The sequence below is a fragment of the Pan paniscus genome, chromosome 10 (assembly GCF_029289425.2).
Source record: "Pan paniscus chromosome 10, NHGRI_mPanPan1-v2.0_pri, whole genome shotgun sequence".
NCBI lineage: Eukaryota > Metazoa > Chordata > Mammalia > Primates > Hominidae > Pan > Pan paniscus.
Window position 1 is genome coordinate 53,856,885 of NC_073259.2, and position 14,977 is coordinate 53,871,861.

At 32.5% G+C, this 14,977-nt stretch overlaps 1 protein-coding gene across 1 annotated transcript in view; it reads right to left on the minus strand.

The window, feature by feature from the left end:
• Nucleotides 1-14,977, minus strand: part of LRRK2 (leucine rich repeat kinase 2) — a 144,216-nt gene that overhangs the window by 69,286 nt on the left and 59,953 nt on the right. The window contains exons 20-25 of the mRNA XM_003825726.7: nt 11,785-11,973; nt 5,677-5,795; nt 4,451-4,520; nt 3,721-3,938; nt 872-1,122; nt 142-290 (exon numbers count right to left, since the gene is read on the minus strand). Of these exons, the coding sequence (XP_003825774.1) occupies nt 142-290; nt 872-1,122; nt 3,721-3,938; nt 4,451-4,520; nt 5,677-5,795; nt 11,785-11,973 (996 nt within the window). The remainder of the gene's footprint in view (nt 1-141; nt 291-871; nt 1,123-3,720; nt 3,939-4,450; nt 4,521-5,676; nt 5,796-11,784; nt 11,974-14,977) is intronic.

Genomic DNA, 14,977 nt, shown 5'->3' on the forward strand with positions numbered 1-14,977 from the left:
CTGCTAATTTTATTTTTTAAATCCAGCATAATATTCAAACTGAAATGCCACTTTTAAATCCACAACTAAAGGGTCCATATATGACTCATCTTGTACAACTTAGAGGGCCTGGTAAGGAGGAGACCCACACAGAACACTTACCAAGAAAATTCATTCTGGCACTGAAACTCTCCACTTTAGGACAAGCCTCAAGAAAGTTCTCTGATAGGGATGAAATGTGGTTCTTACTAAGGTTTAAAATCTTCAGTTCCTTCAGTCTCAAGGGGGAGCATATCCGTGATATTTTATTTCTAGTCACAAGAGACAAGATAATGATTAAATTGCATAAATTCATATGCTTTAAAGAAAAAATATCAAAAACAATTTGCTTTCAAAGAATAGCATCAAAGAGGATTCATTAATTTAAAAATTAGTTGTAAAAATGTAAGTCAGTTGATAAAAGTTGTAATATTCATTGCCTCAGTCTTTTATTATATATATAATAAGTATTATATATAGTATATATATAATATATAGGTATTATATATAATAAATATATATATGTATTATATATTATAATAAATATATATTTTATATATATATATATTTCTTTGAGACAGAGTCTCGCCTCTGTCACCCAGGCTGGAGTGCAATGGCACGATCTCCGCTCACTGCGACCTCCGCCTCCTGGGTTCAAGCGATTCTCATGCCTCAGCCTCTGAGTAGCTGGGATTATAAGGTGCGCACCACCACGCTGGGCTAATTTTTGTATTTTTAGTAGAGATGGAGTTTCACCATGTTGTTAAAACTCATTGCTATAAAAATGTCAGCATATTTTGTTAACATCAGCATATTTAGGCAACCCTTTTATTTTTAATGAACTCTTTCTTACCCTTCTAAAATGAGCTGCTCCAGTTTCTCTACCACATCAGTGAGGTTCTCAGGTACAAAAGACAGCTGGTTATATGACAGGTTAAACTGTTTCAGAGTTGGACATTTCATTGTAGGATCTAAAACCACTGAGGGTCCAATGTCATTTCGAGAGACATCAAGATTAGCAATACAACTCATTTTCAACAAGTAAGAAGGAAATGATGTAAATTTATTACTGTGCAAGTCCAAATGTGTCAAACTCTTCAGAGTCTGAAAAGACAATAGTTTAAAATTCTAAAGTGAACCATCTGAGGAACTTAAGTCTAGCTAATATTTCTGCCTTACACACCTCTGGTAACTAGAACCATCAAGAATTTTCAAAAAGTTGAAAACACAATCCACAACAGAATTTCAGTATACTAATTGGCCCAGTCGTCTCTGCTTGTAGCATGGGTAAAACCAGGAAAATTACAACAGGTAGATTGTAAAAAGCAGGTTCACAAAAATAGAGTTGAAAGCTTCCTTCAGCTTTTTTTGTAAATTATTTCCAGAAAGAGCAAAATGGAAGCAGAATAGGCCTCAACAAATATTTGAATTAATGATTTAACAAAAAGTACAACATAATCCTGGGAATATGTTTTAAATGCTGTCAGAAATTGTTACATATTTTGATATATATTTAAGATTTAACTATAAAAATAGTTACTTATAATGTGTTTCATTTTAGAACCTCCTGTTTTTTATGAAACTTTTTGTTTCAAATTTCTACTTTCTATTTTTAAGCAATTTCTAATTTTATAATGATAATAGCAAACCCCTACTTACACATTATGTCAATTTTTTAAAACTTTGGTACGTAATACTCTCAAAGAGCTAATGCCAAAATCAATCACTTCTCTATGCTCTTCTTTATTTATCAATATATTTATCCACATGAGAAACTCTAGAGTTTGATATGATTATAGAGGCTTATTAACCACTCTTAGCCCCAGAAGTTGTTTCAAAATTCCTGCTTTTGATTCAGACCCTCATTAACTTATTCCGAAGTAAAGATTTTAAAATTATTCCCAAGGTTTAATCAGGAAATGTTCCTATAAAAGGAACATAGATGAGACCCTTTGACAATAACAAACAAACAAACAAAGTGCCATCTAATGGTGTCATTTTGAAATTTCCCTAAGAGAAGGTTCTGAGCTTGTCCAGTCATTGAATGCCGGCATGTCTCACCTTGTCACAGTCTCTTCCAATTCTCTTTGTTTTAACTAGACTAAATCCCAAAATTATTTTGCTTGCTCATTTAACAAATATTAATGGAAGGATTACCAAGTTTCAGACATTTATTCCTCCACAAATCAATTCAGTAAGTACTAAACTTCTACCATATGTCAGATCTCACTAGGCACAGAAACAAGCCTGAAACAAGTCCTGTCCTCAAAGAGTTCACAGTCTAGTGGGGGCAAAGGTATTTTAAATCAAATTGGATGACCGAATGAGAATTAGGTGGAAAGCATCAGGTGTTATGGACATGGAGGCTAGGTGGGTAGGTTGGCTGGAGGGTAGAAGGAAAAAGGAAGAGAAGCAGAGAGTGATGAAGTGACATTTAAATTGAGCCCTGGGTGGCTTGAAGTATTTAGCAAGGCAAAGAAGTGGAGAAGAGAGAAAGACACATTTTAGACATTAGGGCATGGCTGGAGGAGTGGGTCACCTTTCTTTCTTCTCTCTGTCTCCAGATATAAAAACTTTAGAGAAAAAACATCCCTTAAATATACTTAAAATTTATGTAATGTTGCCTTTAAAACATCTCAAAATTATGATTAATTTTTTAGGCTTATAAAGGGGGAAATGCATTTGCAACAAGACTTTTTTTTTTTTTTTTTTTTTGAGACAGGGTCTCACTCTGTTGCCCAGGCTAGAGTACAGTGGTGCGATCTTGGCTCACTGCAACCTCTGCCTCCCAGGATCAGGCAATCCTCCCACCTCAGCATCCCAAGTAGCTGGGACCACAGGTGCACCCCACCACACCTGGCTAATTTTTCATATTTTTGGTAGAGACAGGATTTTGCTGATGCTTAAGCTGGTCTTGAACTCCTGAACTCAAAAAGATCCACCTGCCACAGCCTCCCAAAGTGCTGGGATTATAGGCATGAGTCACCATGCCCAGCCTTGAGAATTTAACAATTTAAACATTTGCATTAAAATAATTTTAACTTTTATGATATCTTCTTTGGCTTTCAAAACTATTTTGATCTGTAGTACATACAAATGGTGAGCAAAGTCAATTTTCAGAGAGCTATCCTATCAACAAACTATGTTATACTTTAATTCTTACAAGACAGGAACTTTGACCAAAAAGAAAAAAATCTTTAAGTTACACATTATTTTAAACTGAAAAAAAAAGTTTCAGTAATCATTTAGTTGAATCTCTATTTTACAGATGAGAAAATGAAGGATTAGAGCAGGCGGAGTGACATGTTCATATTGTCACACAGTTGGTAGCTGAGTTAGAGCCAGTACTACCAAACCAGGTCTAATTCTAGTTTACCTAATCTAATTTAAATTGTTGAAGTTGTCTTACTTGAATTAAATGATTAAAGTATAATCAATATACACTTGATAGACTTTAACATGTACTCCATACAGAACCTGGAATTCCTTTCTAATCAGATCTGTTTCCATTGCCTGCCCTCAAAGATGCTCCTGAACGTCACACAGACTAAGATACGTGTGCAAAAACCAGAGGCACAAGGGACTTATCACCCAGTGACACAAAAGTAGAATGTTCTTTTAAACAACTTAATTATGCAAATTAGATATGAATACAAAAGCTCTTCAAATGTCTTGAAAGTTACAAGGATAAATTAAATTTACTTCACATAGCTGTTGTGGAAAGCTCGTGAGTGCATTCTGGTGAAGCTCCAGCTTTTCAAGATGCTCCAAATGACCACTTATACAGCATTTCTGGCTTAGGGCATCAATATCTCTTAGTTCATTTGCTGAAAGGTCTAGTGATGTAATATATTCTCTCTCAGAAGCCAGAGAAGAAATGCTGTCTGAATGCCTCATATGGGATTGAAGTTTTGATGACCCTTTTGTCAAAAACAAACAAACAATGGAAATATAAGCAAATAATTTAAATTCATGTAGTAAAAGTTTAGTGAGCACCTCCTAGCAATCTGGCTTTCTTCAAGGCACTGAAGATTCAGTAGAAAACCAAACTATGGAGTTTACATTCCAGTGGCAGAGATGAACAGTAAATAAAAAGCATTTAATCAGGTGGTGTAAGTGGTGTAAAAAAAAAAAGAAAGAGAGAAAACTGGAGGAGAGGATGAAGAGTGGCCTTGGTGGAGGTGTTATTTACATTTCAGAAAACTTGTAAAAAAAAAGACTAATGTGTTCTATAATATTCAAGAAAGGTAAATTTTTAAATGTATGTTTCATTTTTCTATAGCTTATGGAAGGAATCATTAGGTAAATATATATGAAGATTATGTAAGATGAAACTGGCACCAAGAATATTTGAATAATTGGAGGAAATTCAACCAAACACTGCATTCTGCCCAAAATATCTATTTACTTATGATTACATCCAAATACTTACTGAGTGAATCATCTGAAGATAATATTTTTCTTTTTCGCTTCAGTAAATCTTCATGATCAAAAATGGGCCCCTATTAAAAAATAATTTATAATAAAATTGCTGTCATTTATTGGAGAAGAGGACATTTTTATAAGGAAGGAAACATGAAATTTTAATAGGGTTAAATGGTATTTATAATTATGGGAAAAAATAGGCAAGTAAAAACTAAGAACCCAATTATGAAGATAAAAGAAAACTCCAGTTCAGTGCTCAAATGACCTTAGAAAGCATCTACTCTTTCTCCTTTGTTTTAAATATAAGGAAACTGAAAAACAGAAAGGTTGAGTCAAAAAGCTATATCCATATAATTTCTCATTAACCAAACTACTTTTTATAACTAAATTTATATATAAATTCGAAAGAGCATATATAAAGACTGACAGCTAATTTAACCGATTCAACTACAGTCATTCATTTCACCCATCTTAAGATCTAGAATTAACACAAAACAACCCTCATATTTTTAGTACTGAGCTATAATCAAAATTAGAGAATAGGTTAGAACAGGTCTTTCAAAGTAAACCTGAGAATAAGGTGGCTCCCAATTTCCTCAACTAGAATTATCAAACTCCTCATGCAAATATGCCGTAGTCCTTCCATAGTTCCAAAACAGACAAGAGGTTGAAATAATAATAAAGGTATCTAAAAAATTAAATGACTTTCAATACACCAAAATAGATAGATGATTGATATATGATAGATAGATAGATAGACAGATAGATAGATGATAGATAGATAGATGAACAATGAATTATATTATGCTACTCCATCTTGTTCAGTGTCCTTCAGACTTCTGTCTGGTTTCTTAGAAATCACTATCAGATTTCTAGCTAAAGTGTTCATGGGACCAACCCACACCATTAGGTAGAGGTCTAGCCTGGGCTCTTTTCAGACATGGAGTTCTGAAAAGAAAGAAGAAAACCATCTTGAAGTGTACTGTAAGTATATATATATATGCCCCAAAAAATTCATACCCTGCATACTCAAAAGAGTACAAACGTGAATTGAGCATAATTTACATCTAATATGTTTTCATATCTATTACATATATAAAAATCTCAAAATTATAGTTTTCATACATCAGGGAAATCCCTACCAATTGTTCCTAGCTTTGGCATAAATTTTAGTTATCAAGAGAATGTCAGCAGCAAAACACAACATAATCACAATTTCACAATTTAACTTACCAAGGAATTGGAATGTCTTTGCAAATTTGGTGAGCAACGCTGTAATACGGCATCTCGGTAAAATTCTCCTACACTAATTGAATTAGATTTCCTTTTCACAAGAAATGAGCCTTCACTTCCTATTTTGAAAATGATAAAATAACATGAAGGTGAATACAAAAAGCTTACTCAATCATAAGATCCTTCTATCATAGTCCAATCATGGAAGATTAGACCTATTTTTATTAATGGAAATTTCACAGTCCATTCCCTTTGTAAAATCTTTAAAATAGAGATGATAAGCTATGTTGGTTTTTCACTTTAAAAATTCAACAACATTTTTCTTCACCCATAAATATTTATAGAATGGCTGTTACAGACTAGACACTGGGTAAGCACGGGATACTGATATGCAGAAAAAAAATAAATCTATTCCTCAGAGGAGCTCATAGTCCAGCAGGAAAAAGCCAAATCAATCAATGGTTACATAAGTTATAACAAATATATGTGTGTGCAGAAAGTTTGTATGCAATCTGATCACTGTTACTGCTTTCTGTTTCTCTGAATTTTTTTTATAGAGACCGCTGGAATAGGGTCTAGCAGCATAGGAAAGAGAGTGGATTAACTCCCTGAATTTTTCTTATAAATTTTTCAAATCTTGCTTTAAATGTTGTAATCACACAAATTATTTAACAGTCAGCAATTTTTAATATATTTCTATTTGAATTTCATGTTTCATGGTTTCTTTTATGGAACGGTATTAAAATAAACACAATAAATTTGGCTGGCAATAATTGTTTTATAAAATAAGGAAAAGGCAGTACTTTCAAAATAATAAATTTACAAGAAAACAAAGATCAATAAAAAAATCATATTAAAGATAAATAATGTGAATGCATTTGTGAAAAATTAATTATGATTTTAAATTCCCCTACTCTTTAACTTAGAAAAAGAAAGAATTCATTTTATGTCAAAACCAAATTATAAAATCTGTATATCCAAATACCACCCTTATAATATTCAGTATAAATCCTGATATAAACAGTTCCTGCCTGGTTCATTGCTAAAGTTTAATTAATTCTATAATTTAAACTATTTTAATGCTTAAGAATTTTAATAAAATACAATTTATAATTTAGTAACAATTACATAATTATAAAAATTATTAAATTATCATAATTATCCCACTTTATATGTGTGTGAAATGTCTATTAGCACATTATTTGTACAAGCAGCATAGTGCATTTTATAATTATTTTATGTTAAAATTTCTAATGTTTTCTAGAAAAATGCTTGAAGAGAGTTCTTTCAGGCATGACAGAGTAACAAGTGTGAACTTAACCTACTCACATAAACAACAAGAAAACTGGACAAATATATTAAATGACTGGATACAGACACTGGGCAACAGACAGCATAGGACTATGTAATACCCAAAAGAAGGGAAACAAATTATGTGAGCCCTATGATCACTCTGGCCTTCTGCTTGGAGACAAATTAAGGGCCATATACATAAGAAGAAATTTAAACAGTCTCATGGCTTTCCTGAGATGAGGAGATAGAGACCAACATTTATGGAGACTGAGATAGCTGGGAGTTCTGGGGCAGTTATGGAAAAAGTGCTCCAGTAATCTGCATATGGGTTTCTGGAAGATCTGCGCTAGAAATGTAAAAGGGAATTCTTCCAGAGGAAGAAAATAATACTAACTGCAAACTTAGATTAATATAAAGTGGTTACTTTATTTAAAAAATTATTTTTATATATAGTCCTTTGTTATATAGTCCTTAATGTTTGCACAACAAACAACAGAGCTTCAAAATATACAAAGCATAAACAGATAAAACTGAAAAGGCGACCAACAAATCCTCAATTACAACTTCAATATTTCTCTATCAAATACAATAAATAGAAAGAAAAGTCAGTAAAGTCACAGAAAACTTGAGAAATCCTACCAAACAATTTGGCCTATTGATTTGACCCAATAACAGCTGAAAATACTTTCTTTTCAGTTGCACATGGCACATCACCAAGACAGACCATATGATAATCCATAAAGCATGTTTCAATAAATATAAAAGGATAGAAATCATCAGAGTAGGTTATCTGAGCACAAAAAAGTCAAATTGAAACCAATAACCAGAAAGTTATCCAGAAAAATCTCCAAATATTTGGAAAATAAATGACGGCCTTCTAAATAACTCGTGAATCAAAGAAGTCACAAAGGAAATTAAATTTATATATATTTTTTTATTATACTTTAGGTTCTAGGGTACACATGCACAACATGCAGGTTTGTTACATATGTATACATGTGCCATGTTGGTGTGCTGCACCCATTAACTCGTCATTTACATTAGGTGTATCTCCTAATGCTATCCCTCCCCCTTCCCCCCACCCCACAACAGGCCCTGGTGTGTGATGTTCCCCTTCCTGTGTCCAAGTGTTCTCATTGTTCAATTCCCACCTATGAGTGAGAACATGCGGTGTTTGGTTTTTTGTCCTTGCAATAGTTTGCTGAGAATGATGGTTTCCAGCTTCATCCATGTCCCTACAAAGGACATGAGCTCATCATTTTTTATGGCTGCATAGTATTCCATGGTGTATATGTGCCACATTTTCTTAATCCAGTCTATCATTGTTGGACATTTGGGAAATTAAATTTTTTTAAATGAATGGAAAGAGGACACATCAAAATATTGGGATGCAGTGAAAGTGATATTTATAAGGACATATACAGCCTTAAATAAATGTTTCTGTTACAAAATAAGAAGGTTCTAAAACCAGTGTTCTAAGCTTCCAAATTAAGAATCTATAAAAAGAGTCAATTAAAATAAAAATAAGGAAGGAAAAAGGAACAATACAGAACAAAAGTCCGTGAGAAAGTAACACAAACAGTAGAGAAAATCAATAAAACAAAAATCTGATTCTTTGAAGAGATTAACAGGATAATTAAATCACTAACAGGATAATTAAATAATTGCTATAAGTAACATTAAACAAATAAATTTGGCAACTTATATGAAATGGACATATTCCTTGAAAGTTACACATTACTAAAACTGACTTAAGAAGTAAAAGAAAATTAAAATAATCATACATCTATCAAAGTTATTAAATTCATAATTCTAAATCTCCTCCTCACAAAAATTTAAAACCTAGATGGCCTTTGCTGGTGAAGTCTATCAGACATTTAAGAAGAAAATACCTTTACACAAATTCTTCCAGAAAATTGTGGAATGGGAAACACTTCCCAATTCATTTCAAGAGGCCAGCATTAGTCCCATAATTACAAGGAAGTATAAAACTACAGACTAATATCTCTCACAGATGCAAAATTCTTAAAAAAATTTTAGAAAACAAAATTTAATACTATATAAAAAGGATAATGTACCATAACCAAGTGAGATTTACTCCAGGAATGCAAGTTGGTTTAACATTAGAAAATCAGTCAGTGTATTTGACCATATTAACAAAATAAAGGTGAAAAATATGAATACCTCAGCAGATGCTGAAGAGCATTTTTCAACACCTATTAATGATAAAAAAAAGGCTCTCCAAAAATGACTAGGAAGAAGCTTCTTCAATTTGATGAAGGGCATCTATGAAAAACTATAGATAATGTCATAATTAGTGATTAGAGACTGTATGTTTTTCCTCTAAGTTTGGAAACCAGGGAATGATGCCCAGTCTGACCAATTCTATTCAACATAGTACTGGAGGTCCTAGCCAGTGCAATAGGACAAGAAAAAAAAGAAGACATAAATATTAGAAAAGAAAAAGCAAATCTGTCTTTATTACCAAATGGTATAATTGTGAACAACGAAAATCCTGTGGAATCTATGATAAGGTACTGGAACACGTAAGTGAGCTTAGCAAGTTTACAGGATACAAAATTCATGTACAAATAAATGAATTATGTTTCTATATATCAACAGTGAACTACTGGAAATTAGAATTCAAATACAATACCATCTATAATAGTATCAGAAAACATCCAATACAACACACTGTTAGAAATTTTAAAAGACTAATTGAACTATATATCACATTAATATGTCAAAAGACTCATTATTAATATATTAGTTCCCTCAAATTAATTTATAGATATAATCTATATAAATTATTAATGTATTAATTATATATTATAGATTACATTAAAATCATAGGTAATACGATTTAATTTATAAATAAATTCTATATAAAGTCTAAATATGGACTTAATTACAATAAAAATCCCAGCATAAAGTTAGTTGATTAAAAATTTATATGGAAATGCAAAGAACCTAGAATAATAAGAACATTTTTTTTAAAAGAACACCAGAGGACTTACACTATCTGATTTCAAGACCTGCTATTAAGCTAGAGTAATCAAGACAGTGTGGTATTGGCATAAGAATAAGGTATAAATCAGTGGCACAGAATAAATAATGCTAAAATAGAACCATACCTAAATAGTCAATTAAAGACAACAAAGCTTCCATTAATTCAATGAGGAATTATATAATATTTTCAACAAGTAATGTTGGAACAACTGGATATCCATACAGAAAGAAATAAATGTCAACTCTTCATTGACACACCACACACAAAAATCAACTTAAAATGTTTTAGACCTAAATGTCAAAGCTGAGATTTTAAGACTTCTAAGAGAAAATATAGGAGAAAATATTCACAAATTTAGGCTAAGAAAAGGTTTCTTAAGTGGGATACAAAAAGCACAAACCATAAAAGAAAAAAACTGGAAAACTGCATTTCACCAAGATTTAAAACCTCTGTTTTGTTAAAAATAGAATTAGTAAAATGAAAAGACAAGCTATGACTGGGAAAAAAATATGCAATACATATACCTGTCACAACTTCTATCTAGAATATACAAAGAACTCTTATATAATAAGACAACCCAATTAAAAGCAAAATACTTCAACACTTCACACAAAAATAAGAATGGCCAATAAGAACATGAAAATATCCTCTACATAATTAGTCATCAGGGAAATGAAAATTACATCTAAATGAATTAAACCTCCACTAGAACAGCTAAAAGTAACTTGAAAATACCAAGTACTGACAAGGATGTAGAGCAACCAGAATGCTCATGTACTGCTGGTGGGGGTAGAACATAGTACAACCATTTTGGAAAACAGACACAAAAGAGTACTCACTGTATGATCCTATGTATATAAAACTAGAGAAAACATTAATCTACAGTGTCAGGAAGCAAATGATTGCTAAGGGTCAGGGGGGCCAGGGGAAGGGGATGTTTTCAGTGAAGAGGCATGAAGAAACTTTTTTGGATAATGAAAATATTGCATAACTTAATAGCAACGATGACCACATGAATATGTTAATTTTCAAAGCGCACGAAAATATATACTTAAAGTGAATGCATTTTATTTTATATAAATTATATATGTATATAAATCACTACACTTGATTTTTAAAAATGGTTTGACTTGAGACACAATATTTTGGAACAACTCTCATTTTTTGCCCTCTCAAATATCCTTATTCTATCACCCAATGTTTTCAATCATACTATATTAATAAGAAAGCCCCTCACTCCATTTTTACCAAACTGCTAATGCTAAATACATCAGCCCTAATCACTGTCATTATATATTTCACCATATTAATTTTTTAAACAGTTATCTCAAGTGAGCTATTAAAATATTAATATTATTTTAAGCTATAGTAAAGATAAAAACCTTTTTTATTAAGCGCTTCTTGTTTGCCAAGCATTGTTGCAGACACTTTACATACATTTTTTCTAATTATTATGTATAACCCTGCAAAGTCGACATTACTACCTTTAACAAGGTTAAGGGGCTTACACAAGCCACGAAAGGATCTAGTCAATGACAGAATGTGGAATCTCGTTCCAGTCTAGTCAGAGTTTGTTTCCTGGAATATTAACCACTAACCAATTAGCATAACATTTAGAAGCACAGAGACACACTTCCTTGACCCATCACTTTAACCAAAATTAGTAAACTTAACTGTTTGCGATAATAAACACATTTCTACTCAAGTTTTTCCAGATGATTTAGGTCAGGTTTTTGTCTTGGGTCCTATTGTTCAATGTCAGTGTGTAAATATAAAGCATAAAGGGTTTTTTTAATAATAAATACCTTCACTATCCAGGTCATCACTTTGAGCAAACACACTGTCCATAGAAGAGTCAGGAATAAAGGTCCATTCATCAAATTTAGACAGCACATCTTCAGAAAAATTTCCATCGCTGCCTGAGGCTGTTCCTTCTTCCACAGCACTTTTCATCTGATATCTGATCACCATTCTTGCTAGTGTAGATGCTATATCTGAAAATAAAGAGATACACCAGCAACTTAGAAATCAACAATTATGCAAAAATAAACATACATAGGACCAAAGTTCTTACGTATTCCTATGCTTCTAGAGAATATTTCTATTTTTCCTTTCAAAGTCACCTTACACTAGTGATCCTGAATAATTAACAGGTGGCAGATCATATATTTTTTTAAAAAACATAACCATGTACACAATGCTTTCATGTAGATAGCAAAACTGAATCTCTATGGAACTAACTTTATTCAGGAAAAGGCCTAGGCTTTGAAGCCAGACAGGCCTGTATCCAAGTCATAGAAATACCATTTGTGAGTTATATGAGCTCCCTGGGTGTCAGTGTCCTCACCTGGAAAATGAAGATGATAATAAATACAGCATATGGTGATGAAAAAGAGTAAATGAAATGATGCATATAAAACGTTTAGCACAATGCATAGAACACATAAACTGTTAAATAAAGGATCTTGTTATTTTTATAAAGTTTGCTGAATGATTCATTATGACTATTGGGAAATCTGATGGAATTTCAAAGTTAACATTCTTCTCACAACTTCGTTACATTATATATTAGCTCTACTATGAAGAATAAGTTGGCAGAGTCCTCATTGTTCTACATACAGCCAGGAAGATTTCTTCAAATATTACTACTGTAATGACTTCAAATATTACTACATGATACTACTGTATCATGTAGTACAATATCCAGTGATGAGTTGGCTAATACAATGCTGGTTAGGCCTCCTACTGTAAAAGGAAAATAAACCCTGGGGCTCAGAGCATGGCGGGGGATCATTTGATATTATCCCTGTGAAGTGTAGATAATCAGCTAAAAGACTTTGACAACAGTAGGAATAGCAATAATTATAGTAGCAGAGTGAAGTATGCTCATGTATCTACATCTATTCCTACTGTAAATATGTGGTGGACCCATATGATAAACCCCAAGAAGGCAACTGATACTATGGCTTACACTATACCCATATACCCAAATGGTTCCTTTTTCCAGAGTAATATGTTATGATATGGGAAATTATCCCGAAGCCCGGGAGGATGAGCTCACACACAAATATGTCACTTAGGCAAATACTACCTGAAAAATGTTTGAAAGCTATGACCCAAAGTGCTCTTTACTCAGACCAGCTGCCAGTGAAATCATGGTTATACCCTCCAATTTATCAAATGACATTACTATGTTTTTTTAATTGGGTAAGATGTGTCAATGGTAAAAACTTCAGACAGAACAAAGAGAATATAGTGAATGATAAATCTCCCCCCGTCCCTCTCCAATAGGCCCACAATTCCTCTCCATCAGATATTGAAGATTAAAGTAAGCAGGTTTTTGGCATGAGACTAGTTTAAGTAATGAAACATGGGATCTAACCATGTCTCAGTAATTTCCAAAGACCCAGAGACAACCAGGGAACCCATTTCTGGAGGGTTTTATTTCATATTCAAACTTTTATAATTATCATATTCCAGTTGCATTTTCATCAACATTAGCATAGTAAAAACACTGTCTGTGCCCTTTTTTTTGCCACGGAGTAATGTAATCTTTATCAGGACATTAAATTTGCTCCACGTTTTTTTTTCTCAATGATCGCAAAGCATTCCACTACATGAATGTACCATTATTTATTTGAATAGTTCCTTTTGGGGAATACTTAGGTTTTTTTCCTACTCTTTTGCTATTATAAACAATGTTTTAATGTGCATTTTTGTACATAATTTTTGTGCACATTGAGAATGTCTGTATCATAGATTCCTAAAAGTACATTGCGAGGTCAAAAAAGTATGTACATATATTAAAAATATTAGTAGATATTGCCAAATTGTCCTCAAAAGAGGACAATTTAAATTCATATCAATATATGAAGCATGTTTCCACATATGCTTATCAACATAATGTATTACACAATTTTTAATTTTTGCCAATATTAAATACTTAATTCTAAATGATAATCTACTATGTGCAAAACACTAGTATCAATGGTAAGGTTACAACCATGAACAAAATTGACATTGACTTCATGGTACTAACAATTTACCAAAAAGTAGATTATAAAAATGAAAAATTAAATTATATAATGTGGTGAATGGTAGTATATGTGAGAAATAAAGTGCTATAGGGTCATGTAAGAGAACCTTCCAGACTGGTGATAGCACTGAGACAGGAAGAATGAAGAGACAGCCAGGTGAAGAGAGAATTTAGAGCTAGGTAGAGAGAGAGTAACACTGGAAAAAGACTGGAAGTAAGGGTACACGAAGTGTTTGAGAAACCGAGGAAAATTCAGCCTGATTGGAACTTTTGGAGCCTACTGAGCGGTTGGAAACCTTGATGTATAAAGGCACCAAATTGCATGGATGGGTACTTTTCTCTAGCAGCACTCAGTTTTCTTGGTGAAACTGAGGGAAAAAGTAGACTGGTAGACTGACCAAAACTGGTGTTTTGCTAGTGAGTGCATCATAAAAATGAGAGAAGCAAACATGTTACTTGCAAGATGGTCCCTAAGGTGTTGATTCATGGAGTTTGATGACCATGGGGAAGGAGATGGGCATGGGACTAAGTTAACACAGGGAAAGCTGGGAGCTTTCACGCTAAAAACACATTTAGTGTGAACAAATGAGAGAGCTCAAAAGATAAAAATAGTGTCAGAAGATGGCAACTTACCATCAATACACATAATATGTACAAAATACACATGAGCTTGGAAGTATAAAGAAAATGCATTATCAATTGAAATATAAAGTATATTCTAACTTAAAAATGCCAAATAAATATGTGTGTATGCTTTTACATACATTTGAATGCATAGGTACATGTAAGCATATAAAAAGTTAGGAAAAATATCCATATTAATTACTTATAAGAGATAAGATAAGTTATTTTTATTTTCTTTTTTATAATTTTATATTTCCTTTAAAAACAGGGATATCTTACTTTAATAATAAAAAATATATATTAAAAAGTACCCCTTCAAAAAGCTTCCACTATTTTGC